This window comes from Numida meleagris, chromosome Z (genome assembly GCF_002078875.1).
Source record: "Numida meleagris isolate 19003 breed g44 Domestic line chromosome Z, NumMel1.0, whole genome shotgun sequence".
Classification (NCBI taxonomy): domain Eukaryota; kingdom Metazoa; phylum Chordata; class Aves; order Galliformes; family Numididae; genus Numida; species Numida meleagris.
Window position 1 is genome coordinate 70,721,379 of NC_034438.1, and position 21,259 is coordinate 70,742,637.

At 37.8% G+C, this 21,259-nt stretch overlaps 1 protein-coding gene across 4 annotated transcripts in view; it reads right to left on the minus strand.

Annotated features, from left to right (window-relative positions):
- The window catches only part of DMXL1 (Dmx like 1), a 79,851-nt gene that overhangs the window by 56,407 nt on the left and 2,185 nt on the right, over window positions 1–21,259 (minus strand). For all 4 annotated transcript variants that reach the window (XR_002433622.1, XR_002433623.1, XM_021381409.1 and 1 more), the window contains exons 2-8: window positions 15,579–15,704; window positions 8,295–8,372; window positions 6,370–6,448; window positions 5,676–5,802; window positions 3,385–3,451; window positions 2,110–2,285; window positions 142–331 (exon numbers count right to left, since the gene is read on the minus strand). Coding sequence is in view for 2 of the 4 variants with exons in the window: in XM_021381409.1 (XP_021237084.1) it covers window positions 142–331; window positions 2,110–2,285; window positions 3,385–3,451; window positions 5,676–5,802; window positions 6,370–6,448; window positions 8,295–8,372; window positions 15,579–15,704 (843 nt within the window). In the remaining 2 variants the exon portion in view is untranslated. The remainder of the gene's footprint in view (window positions 1–141; window positions 332–2,109; window positions 2,286–3,384; window positions 3,452–5,675; window positions 5,803–6,369; window positions 6,449–8,294; window positions 8,373–15,578; window positions 15,705–21,259) is intronic.

Consider the following 21,259-nt stretch of genomic DNA (forward strand, 5'->3'; position numbering starts at 1 on the left):
CAGCAGCAGGACTCAGGCTGGAGATGAAGTCCGTGGAGGTGCAGTCCACAGGAAAGAACCTGCATTCAAGGCAGTAATTACAATCCTGTCTAAAACTGCGGGCACACGTGTTTATTTTCCAAGTTCACTTTCACTTCTTACCTCTAATGCACTTTGCATTCGTTCCTTACTTGAAGTATTTCTCTTGAAACTATTTGGGAAGTTCACCGCTTCGGTCCAATTGTTATATCCTCCACCATACAACAGACTATCGCTAGGTAACAAAGTCTCTGCCCAGAGACGACAAACATTATCCTTACAGCAAGTCAGGAGTACGTTGCAAACAGCACCACTAATGAGAGAAAATTTAAGGTGTGAAGAAGCCACTCGCAATCAACACAGCATGAAAGCAAAATAACAGTGCCAAACAGTTTCCACTATCAGTTTTCAAAATTATACGAAGTAGCTTAAATGTTAAGGGAAGAAAAACTTAACGAGACATTCTTGGGGGAACAAATATTATATGATAGGCTTCCATGTCTGTTCAAGCATGTAAACAAAAACCACTTAATTTTCATACCTTAGGTTCATAACACAACTGCAGAACAGTTCACTATGGATTTCAACGTTTAGATTCAGGCACAGCTACAACAGCAGCGTTTATGTTTTGTTTTCAAAGTCCTTCACACAAAAAGCAATCATATTCTGTATATCTGTTCTCAGTTCCCCAGGTATTACTGCTACATAGCATTTACAGAACTATACATTCAAAACCCATAAACCAAGGTAGTACCAAGAACACAACTGCAAATATACAGCTACAAACTTCTCTTAATGACTACTTTTCTGAATGCTATTTGTGTGACATAAGTATCCAAGAATTCCAGTTAACCTAAAACGGGCACTGCAAAAACTAAGCAAGCCACATTTCCAGCTCATGTAAGTTTCCAATTTAGTTTTAGCTAAGATTCAAAAATGACATTGATCATCTTGTCTCTCATGTGCCTTAACATAGCTTCCAGGAAGTATCTGTTCTGTGATCATCCCAGGTACAGAGGTTAGGTACACTGACCTGTAAGTTCCCCAGGTCTTTTCTTCCTTTCCTAAAAATGGGATAGATGTTTTCCTTTTTCCAGTCACCAGGGACTTCTCTACCATATTTGAAAAGCTGTGGCTTTGAGGTGAATGGCTTGGTAACCACACCAGCCAGTTCCCTCACGACCCTGGGACCATGTCCTCTGGTCCTACAGACTTACACAAGTTCAGCCTCGTGAGACAGGCTCTGATTTGCTTCGCTCCGACAGTGGGATGGTTTTGCTCACCCAATCCTTGCTCAGAGGTTTAGGCACCTGAGAAGCAAGGGAAGCCTGACTGCCAGTGAAGACTGAAGCAGAGCACTTGCTAAGTAATGGCAATGGCTTTACGAAACATCTTCAGTTTAAAGATGGGCGTATAAAAGAGAGTATAAACTTGCCAACACACACAGACGTATGCAGAATTCAAAATCTACTGACAGGAATAACAGCCACGTAAAAATATGTTTGCAGGATGCAAAATTACTGATATTACTTCAGCTTGAGAATGCATTTAAGACAATGCAAACAAAATGCTGTAAAGAGTGTTTTTTTCTTGCATTATTTTATATCTAGTCCAACATCTAAACCAATCAGAAAGTCAATTTCTTTCTCCACTTCCTTCCCACCCATATACTTACCATTCTCTCAAGAACTTCAGTGTGAAGCAATCATTTAAATGTAAACAATACATGGGGTTGTCAAACTCCACTATAAACTAAACTGTGCGAATTTTACAACTTGTGTGACTGTTATCAATAGTACATCTGTGAATATGTATGCCGATCTCTAGCTCTCTCCAAAACTCCAAAAAAAAGTCTCTGTCTAATCTATGAAAAGTGGTGAAAATAGCTTTCAATACAACTAAAAGAACATGGCAGAACAGTGGATTTGAATGAGGTTTCACAGAAAACAAAAGCAGCTTCCTGCACTTCTACAGGACAATTTAGCGCATAATACAGAAAATTTTGTTGCAAGTTCTCAGAGAATTTTCTTTTTAGTTTTGGCTTGGGTTCTTCCAGACAATTTGCAAACCTGGCTTGCCAGAACTACTCACCGTGGCATGAATTTGCTTGTCTTCCTCCATGAAAATGAATTTACTGATCGAGGATGGGCCAAATAAACAAATGAAAAATCAACTTCTTGTGCTTGTTTTCCTGGGCTTGCACCTGGTGGCGTTACCGCTGACCGCCAGTTGTCTGTATTGTACCACACTTTCACAAGACAATCATCCTGGGAGAGGGTAGGGTAAGGCAGTACATATTTTGGATAAGAACACAATGTATCAGAAGAACTTCATACTCTGAAACTCAGCACCTCAATTTTCAGTTTTTCTTTCGAGTGACATACTCAAGTCAGCTCAGTAAACAGAACTTCAACACCCGACCTGTGGTTGCAGATATCCCTGTGGATTTGTCTTGCCATTAGTAATTTGGATTCCAGTTTGCTCCTTCTTATTAGCTGTCAGTTTTTTTGCTACAAACCCATACAAAGCTTTACTGTTATTCGAAGTACAATATACCCTGGCAGAAGAATTTGTCAGCTTTGTATTGCTTTGGGTTCTGCGACACTTCAGCCAGGTTTTCCACTTATCTCAACAACAGCACAGTGCCCATTAAACTTGCATACTAGCATTTTGCTTTTTTTTAAACTATTCCACAGTCTCTGCTAGGATATTTAGTTGACAGCACAAACTTAGTGCCTACTTGCATTCGTTAATCTGTGTAGAAACTGCTCGGATTGCCAGGTTTTCTGTTTCCTTATAACAGTAATGAAAACATAAGAGTTTCCTCCCCTACCACCATTGGATCCGACAATTCCATAAACTCTCACAAAACAATTCTGGACATTTTCAATATAAATCTTTGATCAATGACAGTGTGACACTCCCCTCAATAGCATTACTTGACAACAGCATTACCTGGAGCAGCAAACAATTCACTTACCACTCCTTAATAGGTAGTGCAAATTCTCATAGGATTTGATCCATTTGTTCACTATACCCTTTACAGTAAGTTAAATTTTATATGATTAATCTACAAGACTGGCAATAAACAGTGACTGTGGTTATGTGGGAACACGTATTCCAATACCTTGCCCATTACTGAGTCAGTATCAAGCTGTATTTTAAAATATGACACTGGGAATATTTTATTAACCCCTCCTCTCTCAGGAAATTATCCTTCCCCCAGATTGTCCTTTCACTAAAAGTGAAAAGATAAATAGAAAGATCACAGGAAATACTCACCAAAATAAATTTAAAAAAAAAAGACAATATTCACAAAAAAGCTTTTTGTTTTGAAGAAACAGAAAACAGGCAGAAAAAGTTTACCTTTCCAGCAGTAGCAAAAAACTCCCCATCTGGCGAGAATTTCATTAAACAAACTTGAGAAGCAGTACTATGAAATAAAGACAATTGAAAATCGCAAATAAGTTTCACAAACTTTTTCAGAACTCCAAACAGCCTTTTGCTTGGAATCCATGAAAGTAATTCAACTGTTGAATCAAATTATGTACTGTACTGTGCGAAACAATTTAAGGTTTAAGAAAGTTGAATACAGGGCATGGTTGTAGTCATACAGGAGTAACGTGAAGCTAAACATTACAGCTGAAGACAACTACAATATCTAATATTTTAAGTGATCATAATTTAAAAACCATTCTTAATGGATTACACGTGTGCGTTCAGCCCCAGATACATCCTGTTTTCACTTCACAAACATCTGGATTTCAAACTCAGTTCTTCCACCCCCACATTATCTTTCAAGTTATCTGGCAAACAAAAAAAACACATTCAATTTTTTCCTATATTTTTCCTATTTCCTAAGGTATAACTGAAAAAAAAACAATAATATACTTAAGAAGTATTTTTAAATAGTTATCACATTCATAGATAAAAAGGTAAAAGATGCCATACTGAAAAAAAAAACATAAGCCTGCTTACGTGGTTCATTTTTCTACTTTCAATGGAAAATATGTACAAGTGAATTTTACATGTTTTCAGGTACTGAGCTATCACCTAAATGACTGGCTTCTTTATGGCAAGAAGAACACACAAGAATTTAATTGGGCAAGTACAGTCTATATTTTTATGCTGAAATTCTTAGACATTTATAACAATTTGTAAGGCCTAACTTCCAAGAGAGATTAAGTTAGCCAGCAGGTTAACAAAAGCATGATGATGTACGTGGACAGTAACAACAGCAAATCTATTACAAAATCTGAGCAACAAAGAAAGGCAATTTCAACTCTGTTTCAGCAACTTGTTCCTACTAGAGCCAATATTAAGACACTTGGGAATGCCTTCTTTAGACATTGATTCTGGCAAAGAATACTGTTGCAAAGTCAGTATCCTGAAAACTTCTCATTAAGAAAAAGAATTGTTCTTTATCTACTAGAATTACAAATGCTGGAAGACATACAGACACAAAAGATGAACTGATAGTGCAAGCTGTGTTGACCCTTTTCACGTGTTAAAGTAAAATACGCAAAATTCAGCTCTTATTACTCCACAAATGAGTTTAGAGGTATGAAGTTAAGACTTCTGTAAGGTTTGAGATGCACATATGAAACTTGCTATTCAAGGGACACAGGAATAACAGTATTGCATGTTCCTGACTACATCTAAAACACTCCCAGATTCTAAAACCACACCTGTGGCATTCTATCTGCAAGTTGATTTCTCTCATTAGGCTATGAGACGATGTTCCAAATGTATCTCAATGAACTAACAAAGTCTTGATTATTTTAGAAAGTTCATCATATTCAAAGGAAAATTTTTTCAGTTGAATTATCTTGGGATTTTGAACACATTGATAAAAGTTAGAGAATATAGGTAAAAAGAAACAATTCAAAAATTAAAAAGGGGCTTTTCCAGTTACGTATAGGAGATCACCACTAATGTCCAGAACCTCATGAAGAACAAGTGCAGGCAAGTCCTTCCAGTCAACCAGTTATGGAGACTTATTTAAGACAAATGACATACAGAACACTACTCCCAAGCAAGCAGTACACTTGATATATTACAAGAGTCTTCCTGTGGTGGGAGGAACCAAGCTTACAAACTGAAGTACTGAACTAAAACTCTTCTGACTGTACCAATACGTAGACACAAAGACTATAATGACCAACTAACATGAACACCCAAAGAGCATTCAGAGATGTGGTAAAACAATGTGGTCATCTTTTCGTGGCTGTTTTGAACATCCAAGAATATAGAAAACGCAAAATGTGGGAAGGCATCTGTGGAGGAAAGAAAGGGGCACTCCACAGGACAGAGAAGGAATTTTATCTAAATCAGTCCTGCAAGTGTAATAACTTTCAAATTAGCAGCCTTCACCTTATTTACTGTACAAGGAACAAAGTCTGGTGACACAGTCACAATGACAGCCTTTACATGGCATTCTAGCAGTGATCAGTAAAACTGAAGAACTGTTAAAGAACACAAACTACCTCAAAAATAGTTACAGTTAAACTTGTAGTAATAAAGAAATGTCATGTACTCAAGGCAAGTATGATTCAATTATCACGTTTGAATAGTGTTTATCAAACAGCAGTATACAGTATGATTTCACTGAACAAACCAGCAAGGGAAAAGGAATCATTTTTAAAACAGTTTCTTACTTGCATTGCCAGATACACCTCCATTCTCCAATATCTGTTCTGTCAGTGCTGTCATTGTCAGAAGAGTTCTCCAAAGGAACATTGGACCAAAGCTGAAGACAACTGGAACCAGTCAAAAGGCGAGTGCCTAAAACACATATTTACAACAAAACAAGTAGAAAAAACAGAAAAAAATGCAGATTGCAGATGTACTGCAAAACAAAATATGCTATATATTAACTTCCACATTAAAAAAAAAACACAAAAAAACCAGCAAGATTGTATAATAGTATGCTTTCATACATTCCACTACATTGATAGATTGGGTCAATCTCATAAGAAGGGCAACTTCTACTCTCCTTTCTTATGAGAGACAATGATTTGAGCTGAAAATTTTCAGAGTAATCATTTCTAAAGACAGGTATCTAAAGCTACTACAGATGTTACTTATTCACAGTACTTATTATTTAAGCCCCTATTTTAAACATTATGTACAGCTGAGAGTAGAATAATAAGGCAATACCATACAGATTCTATTTTGGCTCTTCTCTAACAAGGAGGGACTCTTTTCATCAAGGGTAGATTTCATTTCACTTTGGTGTTCTCTATCATGGTAGGACAAAATGAATATTTTCCTTGTCCCCAAGGAATAGTGAAATTTCAGTAAGAAATATTTGGTACAGAAAATGATCTGTTTCTTATATTCTGTTCTTACCTGTGGGATCCCATGTTAAATTATGTGCTATACTGTCCAGTAAGATTTGAGCATTCTTCTGCCACTGATAATGCAGCTGCTGAAACAGTAAATATTCACACACTTTAGCATGAAAATCCTTTCTTTCCATCACATTTTGTAATAAAAATATCGCACGTTCATTGCACTCTCCAACTTCTATGAAGAGTGCGCCTAAAAATAAATCACTACTCATTTGTATCTTACTCAAAAGAAACTGAGCTTGAAAAACTTAGTATATATCACCATCATTAGAATCTGAGCTTTTCAAAGGGAAAGTGTGACTTCATGGGAAAAAAAAATTCAAACTTTGAGTTGCATCAATTGCCGTTGTTTTTTGTTTTCCTTGGTTTGTTTGAGTTTTTTGATTAGTTTCTTTTTTTTTTTTTTTTTTTTTTTTTTCCTTTTTTGCAACTGTGTGGAGAGTTTTGTCTTTTTCTTTTTGTTTTTTTTTTTTTTTTTTTTTTTTATGCTCATTCTTTCTTTCCCTGGGATAACTGGAGGATTAGATTCAAAAAAGATTTATTTCACATACAGATTTACAGTAATCATCCTGTACTTCAAAAGTATCAAACCCATCTATACAAAAGTTATAGATACAACAAATAATTCTTCCAAGCCTTTCATGGAAAACATTAAGTTGCACCTGCAGATAATGATCTGAAGAAAGCACTTCTGAAACTGGCTTTTTTGTTGATTTTTTTTTCTTGTTTTGTCTTTAATTCTGAATATTCTAATAAATGGAAAAGAAAGACAATCTTACTGCAACTTAAGTATGCTGGACATTCTTGCAGAGAATTTAACTGCAATAATTATGTAACTGAACACTTCAATATAAATATTTGATTTACTTGAAAGGAAGTCATGAATGGAAGACTACTTCCTCTACTGCTTACAGTTACTACAGTAACTTCCAAGTTTGAAGGTACGTGTAGTGTTAATGGTATAGAAAACAAAACATTAAGGGTGGATTAAATGTCCCCAGTCATTGAATAGAAAGTAATACATATAAAAGGTTCATGTGAGAACAAAGTCCCATGTTACCATTATTTTATTTCACTACTTTCCACTGGTGTTATCTGTATTTATTGAGGAGCTGGTATTAAAATACATAAAATACCACAGTTTTACATACCTATCAGGAACCATATGACTGAACTGGTCAGCATAGAAAGCACTACCCAGCTACAGCAACAATTTATTAACACAAATGGAGAGATCAAACCCAGGGAGAAGAAAGAATGCTCCCTGAGCAACTGTTCTGAGTGAAGTCCTCATTATCAAACTTTTATTGGACACTCATATTTCTAAGCATAATGGTAACTTTTCTCATGTAAGGAGCAAAGCTAAATAACTTGTTATAAAGCATTACTTGGCAGAAATTAATATTTGGATTGCCAACTCACTACATCACTATCACCAAAGCTCAGCCACGATATCAAGAGAATATTGGTTTTATCCACTACCCTATGCCAGACAGAAGTCTTAATAGGCTTTCTGAACATTAGAACAGGAATATGCAGTTCCATAAACTGTGGTTGAAATAACAACTGTAAAACACATCAGCACAGAAGGCCTACAGAAGGTGGTTCAAAAAGGAATTCCTATGATAACGGACATATTCTTTGGAGTGCAGTGGCATGCCTGTCTTGCTAGTTTCTGGAATTTTTACAATATGAATTGTAGGCTTACATATATGTAACATGAAGCATTATAATATAACCTGTTTTTACTAGAACTACTTCAAATAACATGCCTCTACTCTCCTACTACCATTTTCACTTCCCATGGACCATTCCATCGCTCAATTTAGACAACAAAGGCAACTTCAGCTTTAAAGCAAAATAGAGAAATGAGTCAAGCTTTACAACTGAGTAAATGAAATTACAGAGCGATTAATTACTTACGTTATGATGACTGCTGTTCTGCTTCAAGAGACTAACCGGCTCAAAGATACAAACCACATTCCCATAAGAAGCTGCAATCTAAAGCAAATTACATATACATAAACATATGCATAAGAAACAAGCTACAAACCAAACAAGGCTAAAATACGGAATTCTGTTTCTAATTTTAAGCTAATATCTATATACCCTTTAGGTAACAGAAGAAAGTTAGCAAAATTATCAAGCAGGTGTTGACAACAATATAAATACAACCCTTTAGTTACATATTAGTCCTGATGAACCACTGACAGCATAGGTAGACTCAGGCAGTTTCACTCTTGTTCTTCTATTTTTTTTTAATTAATATTTATGAGGGCTGCTCTGAAAGTAATGCCTCTTGTTTTATTATGCTGGCCTACAATGTCTAAGGTAGATGATGGTCACATGGCAGCAGAGGTTGAACCTTCCTGCCAGTGTTCCACTACATTTTCTTGCTATGTGACAGATGGCAGCAGAGGGGCAGACCAACAAAGTGACATATGACATGGAAATGCATATGAAGCAAAAGTGTGGAGTTGAGTTCCTCCATGTGGAAAAAAATGCACCTGCTGACATTCACTGATGCTTGCCGAATGTTTATGGAGACCAAATACTGGATGTGAGCAAAGTGAAGAGGTGGGTGGTGCATTTCAGAAGTGGTGACACTGACCTGAAAGACAAGCCACATTCTGGACAGCCACACACAGCTGTCACACCACAAAGCAAAGAGCATCGCAATCGACTCATTGGTGAACCAGCTAATGGTGATGACTACGCTGATAAACAGTGGTTTGTAGCTAAGAATTTGCTCTACCAAGCAGTGCTATTGTGCTCTTTGTAGCTGTTGTAGTTTCCTTAGAAAAAAAATAGGAGGCATTGCTTTTGGAGCAACCTACTCGTTATCAATATGCTCTTCATAGCTAACTAGTTTAACTCGCAAGGAGTCTGTCACATTCAGAGACTAAAAAATAGAATTACCATCAGTTCAGAGCACACCCACAGACCTCCCCAGCACTTTAATATGCTACATAACAAAATGTTAATTAAGAAAATTCAAGCTACAAAAGTTGAACATCCTGCAAAGAGAACATGAAATCAGAATAGTTACTAAATGCTAACATAAAATGCTTCCAAGAAGTCGCACTATAGGCAGTACTGTTATTTCAAAATCTTATTTTATCAGTGGTATCAGCCATCTCAAATCTGAATTAAGACAAAATTGGTAGTGAAAACATCCACATAAAGGCAAGTTTAAGTGACTTTGTTACATAGGACTAAAGACAACCCTATGTCCTTGTCTCTAAAGTAGAGAGAGATGGATTTCAAGGGTAGACTATTTGGTAGGTAAGGAACCGGCTGAGAGTGTCCAGAGAGCTCTGGTCAACAGCTCAAGGACAGGCAGAGACCAGTGATGAGTGGTGCTACTCAGGGACTTGTAACAGGATTGGTACTATTTAACACCTTTGTCAGAGACAGAAACAGTGAGATTGAGTGTGCTCTCAGCAAATTTTCAGATTATACTAAGCTTAGTGCTGCAGTTGATATGACCGAAGAAAGGAATGCTATCCCAAGGGAATCTGGACAGGCTTGAAAAGCAAGCCCACATTAACCTAAGGAGGTTCAATAAGGCCAAGTGTAATGTCCTGCGTGGTGGCATCAAGGAAATCCCAAATATTAGTGAATGGACAGGAAACAGCCCTGCAGATAAGGACATAGGGGGTTCTGGTGGATGAAAATCTGGACGTGAGCTGTCAGAGAACATTTGTGACCCAGAAATCAAACTGTATCCTGCAACAAACTGCAACAGGAGAGGAGCAGCCTGCAGGGCAAGACAGGTGATTGTCCCTCTGCTCTGCCCTCATGAGGTCCCACCTGTACTACACCCAGGTTTGGGGCCCCCAGCACATGAAAGATGTGGAGCTGCTGAAGCAGGTTCACAGGAGAGCTACAGAGATGATCAGAGGGCTGGATCATCTCTCCTATGAAGAATGGCTGAGGCAACTGGGCTTCAGGCTGCAGAAAGGAAGGCTCCACGGACATCTCACTGAAGCATTTCAGTACGCAGAGGAGGCTTGTAAGAAAGATGGAGTTGTTTTTGTTTGTTTTTTAAACAAGGAACTACATGCAGTGAGGGAACAAGGATAATGGTTTTAAACTAAAAGAGCATAGGTTTACATGAAACATAAGGAATACAATTTTCACTAAGAGGGCTATGAAACTTTGGAACAAGTTGCTCAGGGAGATTGTGGTTGCCCCATACCTGGAAGCGTTCAAGGCCAGGCTGGATGTGGCTGTAAGCAACCTGGTCTAGTGGCAGGGGGTTGGAACCAGATGACCTTTAAAGGTCCCTCAGAAACCAAACCATCCTACAGTCCTAACTGAAAGGCCTCTTGCTAAAATCCTTAGAAGACAATGTTGCCTGAAACTAAGATACGGAGATTTATAGAAATTACAAGTTTGCAGAGATAATGCTGGTAACGGACACCCTGAATTTGCAGGTAACACTTGATGCTACGAGGAGCAAAATCTACAGTTCTGATATCATGTAATAGTCAGTTTCTTATTTCTGTGAGATTCTGTCCCATGAAGTTCTCTTTTTTTTTTTTAAAAGCAACATTAGAGATAGGCAGGGTCGCTCTGTAAACATTTTGATTTCAACATCAGCCAGAAAAGCATAAAGAAAAAACTAAACCATATTTTTAAACTAAAACTGCAGATCCAGTTTCAAAAGAAGCCTTCTGCATTAAAGAGAATACAGTTAAATAAATTTTTATGTAAGCTAGTATTGGCCTGTCCCATAAATGCCAACAATAATTTCATCAGTTACAAAATCCGTAAATAAACCTCTCCTTATACCCAAGACTAATATCTGCCCTTTCTAAATCACTTTAAGTACCTCACTTTTTATATTCCAGTAATTCCACTCAAAATCTCAACAGCAACTACTCTGTACAAAAATAATATCCATTAGATTTTTCCTTATTCCCATTTTTTTTCCAAGAGTGGGTAGATTTTCTGTCTATTACTGTACCATTCGTTCATAAGACAAACATCAGCATACCAAATGTTACCCCTGCAAGTTTCATAAGGTTCCAGAGCAATGCAGACACTTTCATTTGTCCTCACTGAGCAGCATGCCACTGAAAGGAATAATGGAGTTTTATGTGTTGAAGAGCTCCCCAAATTACTACAATAATTGCTCAGCAGGAAACCAAACTTGTCTTGTGTTCCCAAGTCCTTTTATTAGTCAAGAGCAGAGATTTACTTGGTTCTAAGAGAAAGGTTACCACCATTCTTGTCTCAACATTCAGGAACGAGGCACCTGCCTCTAGGGCAACAACTCTGTCCAGCCTCACTACTTTGTCCACACTAGGACTAGAACTGGTCTCATTTTATGAAGTTCCCATATAATTCAAAGTTTCTAGATACGTTTTTCCCCCATTAGTTCAAACACTGCATAGAATGCCTCCACATTTTTCCCATTCATGAACTGTAACTCTTACCAAGCTACATAATCACTTGATACCAAACAGCAGAAAATAAAACCATCAGTTCCTCTGAAACCACAGACTGCTATCTTACAAAAAGGAAGCGCAGCACATGAAATCATAAAACCCGAATTGGAAACTAAGCTTGCATATTCAAAATAACTAACAGCCCTAATGATAAAATGTCTTAAAGTGTTTTTACTTACAGAAACAATTTCCTACAGTCAACCTGTAGAAACATCAGCATGTAAACTAAACCAAAATTTTCATTAGTATCTACTTTTTCTTTAATATCAGTAAAATATTGTGCCAAATAAGTGAAATCTCATGTGTACTGCAACAGTGCTGTCACCAGCTATGACACCTAAGAAACAAAAACTTTCATCAAATATTCCAAACCATCTGAAACTAGCACTATCTTCTTGTGCACTGCTTGATATTTATAGAAGTCACACTGTGTGACTTTCTTTTCATGTTTTAATTAATGTTTTGGTCTTAGTTCTCATATTAATTAGAGTTGAAAAGAGGCTTGTAGCTTCCATTGTGTGGAAGAAGAAGTACAGTACTCACTCCAAATAAATCACTCATTACCAAGGTGTATGCAACCAGAGGAAAAAAGATTCAGTGGCCTAAAATTACACTGTCCTCCTTGTAAAAGCCATTCTCATGCAAATTCATGGTAGATGAATGCATATTTGTGTCAGGGACCTAAAGACTCCTGACTAAAGAATCATCCTGGGATGGAGCAAAGTATTCTGACAGTTTTAAGGGAAACTGTTTTGTAGAGACAGCAGACCTTGGTGGTTTATCTTGTTTTTGCAAGGACTTGTTCTGCAAGCAGGTGTTCCACTTGGGCTCTGTATCATGCTGCACCCGCGCAACCAGCACATACAAGTGGAAAAAAAGCCTGCAGACTCTGGGGAGAATGAAAGCAGGAGAGAGGAAAAGTGTCCCCTGAAGCAGGGGATGCCCTGCTGGCACTGCCTATTGCATCCACCATCAGCATGGTCCTTCTCTTTCCTTTTGGCAGTTTGCTGTCTCTCAAGGGTCAGTAAGTAATACCGCACTTGCTTAGGGAGTTTCTGCTTCCCACTTGCGGGGATTATCTAAAATGGATGCCTGTGTGTGTACGAGTGTATGCTGAATAAAACTCATAACCCTCTGTGCTGCTCTCAGTGCATAGTTCACTTGCCTCTGTTCTGTAGACATCCTGTCCCTCAGATCCAAATGTACCCTGAAACAATACCCTCTTGGTGAAATTAGAAATTCTCATATATTCCTCCCCCCTCCCTCCAGAATCTCAATCTTTGACAATGAGAACTGAAGTTTATCCCCAAAACTAGGCTAGGAAGTGAGAAGACAGTGGCATGGTCCACCCAATGCTTCAAAGCCAAGGAAGGATTTGATCAAACATCAACTACTAAGCTGTTGCTTCTTCAAAGTAGCTTCACAATGCATTAGCTACCCAGTAAATTAGAATTAGATTTAGAAGGCAGAAACAGAGAACTCATTACTTTCATAACCTGCTAACAATCCTTTTACAAACTAACTCTGTCATTCAGATGGAGAACAATGGAGATTCTTCAAACAGAGTAAAGCCCTACTATTTGTAGACGATGCTCGACAGCAGCTTTCCATGAGGAGAAAAAACAAAAAGGTACATAACTCATAAACTACATGTTATTACCAGATGCTTTTAGAAAGGTTCAAAATTACAGCCAAACTAAGCTGCATTAATTGCATTCTGTTTCTTCCTATATATATTAAGCACCAAAGAGTAATCTGGAGGTCAATAGATGAGAGATCTGTGTCAGTACTGATGAAGCAGTAAGAAGATAAGTCAACTCTGCAGCAGCAAACTGTAAATACAGAAACCTGTCCAGTCCAAAGCTTCCTAGTTATGTACAACTTAGAATTTCAGTACCCTGCAAATTCACCTATTTTACAGTGGAGAAACACAAGCATTCTTTATAGCTTCAACTACCAGAGAGGAAGAGAACATTTCCACATTTTTATTAATGTTCTCACACTCCCCTTACAAGAATTCATCACTCCAATATTAAAAAGTAGGAACAGAGGGTGGGTACGGATCATCTAGATGGTCATTCACAGATTTCACAGGTAAACACAAAGCAGTTTTCATGCAGAGATCTCGCCTCAGGATGGACATCAGAATCCAGCCAAAGCTGTCAGCAACTTAAAAGTGCACGTGTGCAAAATACTAATGCTATCATGCTACTACAGCTTAAAGGAATCAATTAAAAAAAAAAATCTTACATGTTTACATGAGCCAATATGTACCCACAGTTCCAGCTTCATTGGTAAAGAGATTAACCACACTGTGACATCCCAACAGACAGAGCTACTTGGTTTGTTGTTTTTTTATTGTAACAGAGCAGTTCAGAAAGATGTCTCGGAGAAGAATTTGAAACCTAACAGCGTCTAAAATATGTCATTTCTGAACCAATTTACCTACTTGCGAAAAAGAAAAGATGGGAAGTCAAAAAAGGAAAATTCTGTCCATAAACAACTTTAAGCCTTTATGAATTGCTTGAAAGATACATTGTTCTTCAGATCACTGATATGATCTGAAAATTATTTTTGTGGAAGAACTCATCTGCTGCCAGTCACTGACATGTAAAAGCATGACCAAACTGAGCATTGTGAAGCCAGAGTGAATAAACTACTTTTGCTGCCACCTTATTAATCTTTTGGTCAATTTCTTGTCTCCTTTATGCATCTTCCTGGGCAGCCCCATGTTATCTTCTACAATCTCATAACTATGCTTATTATTTCTTATTTACTGTGTTGCTTACCAAAAACAAAGGGATGAAGCAATTAGCCATTTTGTTCTTCACTCTAGTATACATGTCTTAACTTGAAAGCGTCCATACTTTTGAGAAAGCTCTTAACGCAGACATGCCCAGCCCACACACTCTACGTGGCCCAGCCCAGCCCAGCCCATTCTGCAGCCCACCCTCTGCAATCATGGCAGCAGCTCTTTCCTGCTGAGCAGCCCAGACAAGCCCTAGATACGCACCCATCACTCAACAACAACCAACAAACCATGAAATCAGGACACGTGGAGGGCACAGTACAGGGCTAACTCAGGTTATGGTAAATAATTTTATATGTTCTGATACGTTGCCTAAACACAATTCTGAAAACAGTGAAAAGTATGCACTCTCGCTTTTCATTCTGATGAAGGAATTTGAGAATAGGTTTCAAGAGGGCTGAAAAAACTATACTTTTTTGGGTATATCTGCAAACACATTTTCAGTCACCATAAATACATTACTTGGAAATTTTCAAACGGAATGTATACAGTTGCAGTTGGATATTCAATTCAAAAGTTTCACCATGTTTCCTTATTAGACTTTTACAATACCTGTAACAGAGAAACTTATACCTTGTATCACAATCACACCTCACAGACCTCCTACATTTGTAAACAACGATTGTCAAATCAAATATCTCTGATGAACACCATGGGAACTCACTAAGAATTGCAACCACTTCCATCAAACCATTCTGATGAATTAGTTTCACAAAAACAAGGTCAAATATCCCACTACATGAATGTTTTGCTGCTCTTTTTTCATGTTTTAATAAAAAATATAAAAAATAAGTTGTTACTTACATGCATTAACTATATTATATACTTTATACATGGCCCAAGACAATTCGTCTTCATTCAGTGTGGCCCATGCAAGCCTAAAGGTTGGACATCCATGACTTCACATGACATTCCAAGAACATTATTAGAAGCATAACATACCTTTCCCTGTTGCACTGAACAGTCCACACATCCCACTTGAATGTTTCCATGTTTTGCTCCAGGGATTATCTGTAATCTTTCAAAGTCAGTTCCTAATACAACGATATCACATCCTGATGCATATGCCTAAAACCAAACCAAAACAAAACAAACATAAACACAAAAAAAACTCACAAAAAAGCAGAATCTCAGAATTAAGCAAAGCTATAGCCACTTAAAGCATATCAGTGAAACAGCATAGCCTGCATGTTTTATCTACGTAGAATCCCACAGACACATGTACAAAGATCAAATGGATGTCTACAATTTCAATCAAGCAACAGAAGCTGCTTAGAAGTCCACCACAACACATGTGTAACAGAAAAAAAGTTCACGACAGAAGAGACAAAATTAAGTTATGAAAAAGTCTATGAGAGATGAAAAAAAAAAACTATGAAAAACAAAGATCACTCAAAGCAATACATTTCCCAGATTGAAGGCAGAGACATCTAAAACTAAGTTTTTGAAAAAGGGGAATGGAAACTGAAAGATAAGACCGTATGAAGCATTCAGCAAAATTAAAATGCAAAACGGAAAAACAGAATGAAGCTTGGTTTTAGAAAAGTTATCTGTGGATTCATTTTAAGTTCATATGGTCACTAAGCAATTTCACATATCCAACATACTAATAGAGACAGCTGATGAGTACTGCAATGTCCAAGTCAAATAATTCTTCCTACCTTTAGGTGAGTTGTATTAGAAATTAGGCACATATTAAAATAGAATAATTAAACATTTGAGAAAACACAAAATACAGCTTTCAAGTCCAGCAACAAGGAATGCACAAACAACAAAAGTGTAAGAGCAAGAAGCTACTAGCAAAATTATGAGCACCAACAACAGACTAATGTTAAAAGAGAGACAAAGACTGACTGTGAAAACAAGTTATTGGTCGAAAAGATTCAAGAGCAAAACATAAGAATTGCAGATGGAAGTCTGCAGGACACTGATATAAAGGATCATTCCTTACAATCAGTCCCACTACTTCTAGTACAGAAAAAGCAAAAGTCTCTTGACTTGAAAAGAAATGCAGAAAAATGTAACACTATACTTGCAAACTCAAATTACGTTGGTCATGCTTTCAGGTGTTTTAGGTTAATGAGCACTTTTGGCCAAACCTGTACTAGACTATCTCACCACTACACATACTAAAACAAACAAACAAGAAAGGAATATTTCAGTGGAAAGCTAATTTCCCTGACAGTATGATCAGTGATGTTTCACAAAAACAACATTACTCAGTAAACTGATCATCATTCTCTACCACTATTCACTTTTCCAATCTGCTGACCACCAAACCATCCTTAAAATTACTTGATAAGTGAAAGTGCTGCCTAAAATACTTCTTCAGGGTAAATAAATACATTTATTTCTGATCATTTACTAATGGTCACTTTTGGTGCCCCTTCCCGTCCTGTCTACTCTTCAGCTGCAAGGATTTTCAAGCGCCATAGTTCCTCTGGTCAAAAGAGGATCATTTATTACAAATGTGTATACTGAACTGCAGATTCTGATTTAAAACTCATTTCAAGAGACTTAATACTATTTTCTGTATAAATTTTGAAGTGATTATTTTGACACTGCAATGACATGTTAAACTTGCAACCTATTCCTCAAAGAACATTTTTTTTTCTGATGTCAATAACTATCTCACTTGCTGACTCATTTATTAAATTCATAGCCTACCAGGCAAAGGTTACTCAGAAGTACACCATATACATATTTTCCCAAAGTCATTCTGTTGAATTTACTACTTTGTATGAAGTCAATTTGAAGAAACAACGAGTCTCAATAAAGAGAGAACACAGCTTTATTAGAAAAGCTTTTAGAAGAGTGAAGTGCCAAATACTGCAGGAAGCCCTCCACCTCTTCTGTGCCACCTACTAGGCCTCATCAGTGTGTTACAGGCTTAATGGATTCATCCCCAGCTGGTTCTCCCCGCTCTACACCCACAGGCAAGCCTAGGATCATGCACAGTTACAATATTCCCACCAAGGGGAGTAAGAAGGAGCATAAATAGTAAAACATCACCAGCAGCAATTCTGATGTCTGTAAACTAAGCATTTGAACTGGATCAAGAGCTCTATCAGTTTTTACATACTAGAAAAAGAAATAATCCTGAGTACACTTGGATTTTGCATTGGAAGAGCTCTGAAGAAACTATCAAACACTGGAATCTTTCAGAACTCATATATTCATCAACATACCTACCAAGAACAAGGACTTGAAGAACTCAGCCATGCTACTTCAGGCAGCGCTACACAACAGCAGTTTGAAGAGGAAAACAAACACCCTAGATCCAGTGTTTGCTGGAAAATTTCCCTTTATGAATATAAATTCTTGGCCAAAAGGCTTATGCCAATATTTAAGCAACAATATTGTTTTATTCTTGGTATTCATTTCTTGCTCAATTTCATTTGTGCTATGATTTAAAAAAAAAAAAAAAAAAAAAGAAGAACTGCCAAATGAGGAATGACGTTTCCAAAGAAGAGAGAAAAGTTGGGGAACATCCTTTCATTCCACTGCTTTCCTGTTCCAACAAGTAATCGTAAATGCACTCAGGAATCCAAGCTATGGGTGGAGTAAAAAGAATGTCTTTTTAGGATATTCCTTCTCTGAAAAAAAAAAAACAACACAACACCAAAGTCGCTCTATCCTTACATTCTGGTAATTCTCCACGTTTACTGATAAAAAATTATACATCCGGGGAAAAAAGAATCACTTCTGACATGAGTCTATTCAGACATCTCACATCACGCTTGGTCACTCTGACTTCCTAATCCCCAGCACGCTGCAGAACTAGCTCATAAAACCGCAGAGCAGATCTGTCCCCAAAGAATTAGTAAGACAAATCAAAAAACAAACTACGTTTTCAAAGAGCTTCCAAGTATAACTACAGCCAAGCAGACGGAGGGTGACTTAGGACAAGCAAGTTGCAAACAACTGTTTTCAAGGAGGAAGCACATGAAAAATAAAATCTCATCCAAAATCTGTAAAAGAGAACCTTGAGGCCTCACTAAGAACGGCAGCTACTTCCATCCAATCAGACTGTTCCCGTGAAACTGATGCATCAAAGTCAAGTGTCCCACTCGTTTTACGGTTTTGTTGGTCTTCTTTCCATGTTTTAATAAAAAACATTAAAAACTAAGATGTTTTGTTACTTATAGACATTCACTGTAGTATCTACAGTGAATGAGGGCTGATCTGAAAGTAATGCCTCCTATTTTATTATGTTGGCCTCTGACATCAGGGGTGGATGTTGGCGGTATGGCAGTAGAGGTTGAACCTTCCCACCAATATTTTGTTGCCGTGTGACAGCAGCAGAAGGGCACTCTGACAGCACAGCATCTGACGTGGAAGTGCACGAAGAGCAATAGTGTGTCACTGAATTCCTCCATGCAGAAAAAATGGCACCCACTGACAATTCATCAATGCTTGTGAAAACGTACAGAGACCAAATAGCAGATGTGAGCACAGCGAGGCAGTGGGTGGTGTGTTTCAGCTCTGCTGGTACAGGTTTTTACAAGCATTGCATGCAGGCTCCTGTTCACTACAGATGAAAATGCATAGCTAATGGTGGTGCCTGCGTTTAAAAACAGCATTTTGTAGCTGGGAATTTGCTTTATCAAACAATGTTACCGTGCTACTGTTGCAGCTTACGTGAAATAAATAGGAGGCACTACTCCCAGAGCGACCTACACAGATGCATCTCAAGACTATTCCTCTTCACTCAATAGGGCCCAGGCAAGCCAGCAGGTGGGACACCCGTGACTCAGGAGGTTACTTTTGATATTTAGTTAATGTTAACCCACAGTTTCAAGGACAAAAGGCAAAGCATACCGGAGGGAAGGCAGAGTAACATTCAATAGAAAAACATGTTGGAATAGGCAACAAAGCTGTCTGCTAAAGGTAACTGCAACGGGTTCCCTCTCCTCCTGCTGTCTACCAACCCAGTCCTGCTGTACGTCCTGCTAATTTGATACTTCAGGAGAGGAGATTGACCTAAGCTGTCCATTGTTGACCCCACACTGCTCTTTTTCAAGTGGTCTCTGTGGAATCATTCTCACACACATTTACTGGAGCCCAGACTCCAATCTGGAAGGTGGTTTCGAAGCAGCAGTACACTTAAAAAGATACTTATTGAAATTAAGAGGACCAAGCTAGTATTTGGACTACTTTTACACTTAGAGACACTTTTTTTCAGCGCAGAAAACTGTATAGGGCATTTCAGCACTGCATAACAAATGGAAGTCAGTGCTCAGAAGTAACGGGTACTTCCTGTACGCCTAACAGCCTCACATACAACAAAAACGAATTCGGCCCACTACTCAACTTTTACCTACTTTTTACAGCAGGACTTATCCACAATAGCTTGCAAGTTGTTTGCTTTTGCTTTGACACATGCTATTGAGATCTCTTTTTTTTTTTTTTCATAAATTACGGAAATGAAAAAGAAAAGCACTGCAAGTGCTCTGTTTTCTGCAGGGCAAGAAGTAGCTCCAGAGTATAAGCATCTCATACCTGTACTCTTGCTTATCAATATTAGTGCAGATGGGTTGGTGGGTTTTTTTTTGGGGGGTGTGCGTATTTTATGTCTGAAAGAATGCTGCCATACTGAGGAAATCATATTTAAGAATTTTTCTAGAGATATTTTAAAAAGAAACCTGCTTGCTTTAAAAAGAGATACATCATAAAGTCTCATCTTGGTGAACCAGAAAACTTTTCACCTTAAAAATGTCCTGGAATATTTACAAAAAGATGACTTTACACAATGAGACAAGGAGATACTGTTTACTTTATCATGTTGCTGGAATGTTTATTAAACAACACGTTGTTCTTTTGTTACAGAAATAACCAAGGTAGAACTAGTACAAGCTGGGGGAAAATGGATTTCACTAGCTGGTGACGCAGCAAAACAAGCCTGAAATTAGGAAGTGAAATATGCTTGGGGTCTGTGAAAATAAATATTGCTCTGCATGGCATAGAGAGTTTTCATAAAATTCCTCCCCATTCTTTCATTTTTTCGTAATCTTTTTCTCCTAATCAAACATCACTTTTTACTTGTTAAACTTCTCCAAGGAAATATGATTTTACGAATGGAAAGAAATTCTTTACCAGGGACTGTAATAACAGGACAAGGGAAATTCTTTGCTCAGAGGGTGGTGAGGGGCTGGCACGGGCTGCCCAGAGAAGCTGTGGATGCCCCAACCCTAGAATGTTGAAGGCCAGGTTGGATGGGGCCCTGGGCGATCTGACCTAGTGGCTGGCAAACACACCCACAGCAGGGGAGCTGGAACTGGATGGACTTTAAGGTCCCTTCCAACCCAAGTCATTCCAGCATCTGTGATTCCAGAATTTTGACGCTAACAGCGCGTTAAAAGCATGTTAGCTTTAAAGGATAAAAATACAAGCAACTACGTGAAACATTCTCATTTCTTTCAACACTGGAAGTCCAATATACATAACTTTTAAAAAGAAATACTGGCAAACGAGACTCCAATCTTAACGTAATTATAAATGAGCAAGAGTCTTGATCTCCTACATAGCATAGCACCTCTCAAACTCTGTGAACTGACCTACTGCCTATTTCAGCTAATATTCACAGGTTTATTTCTAAAAGTAGGTATGCATACGCACATTTA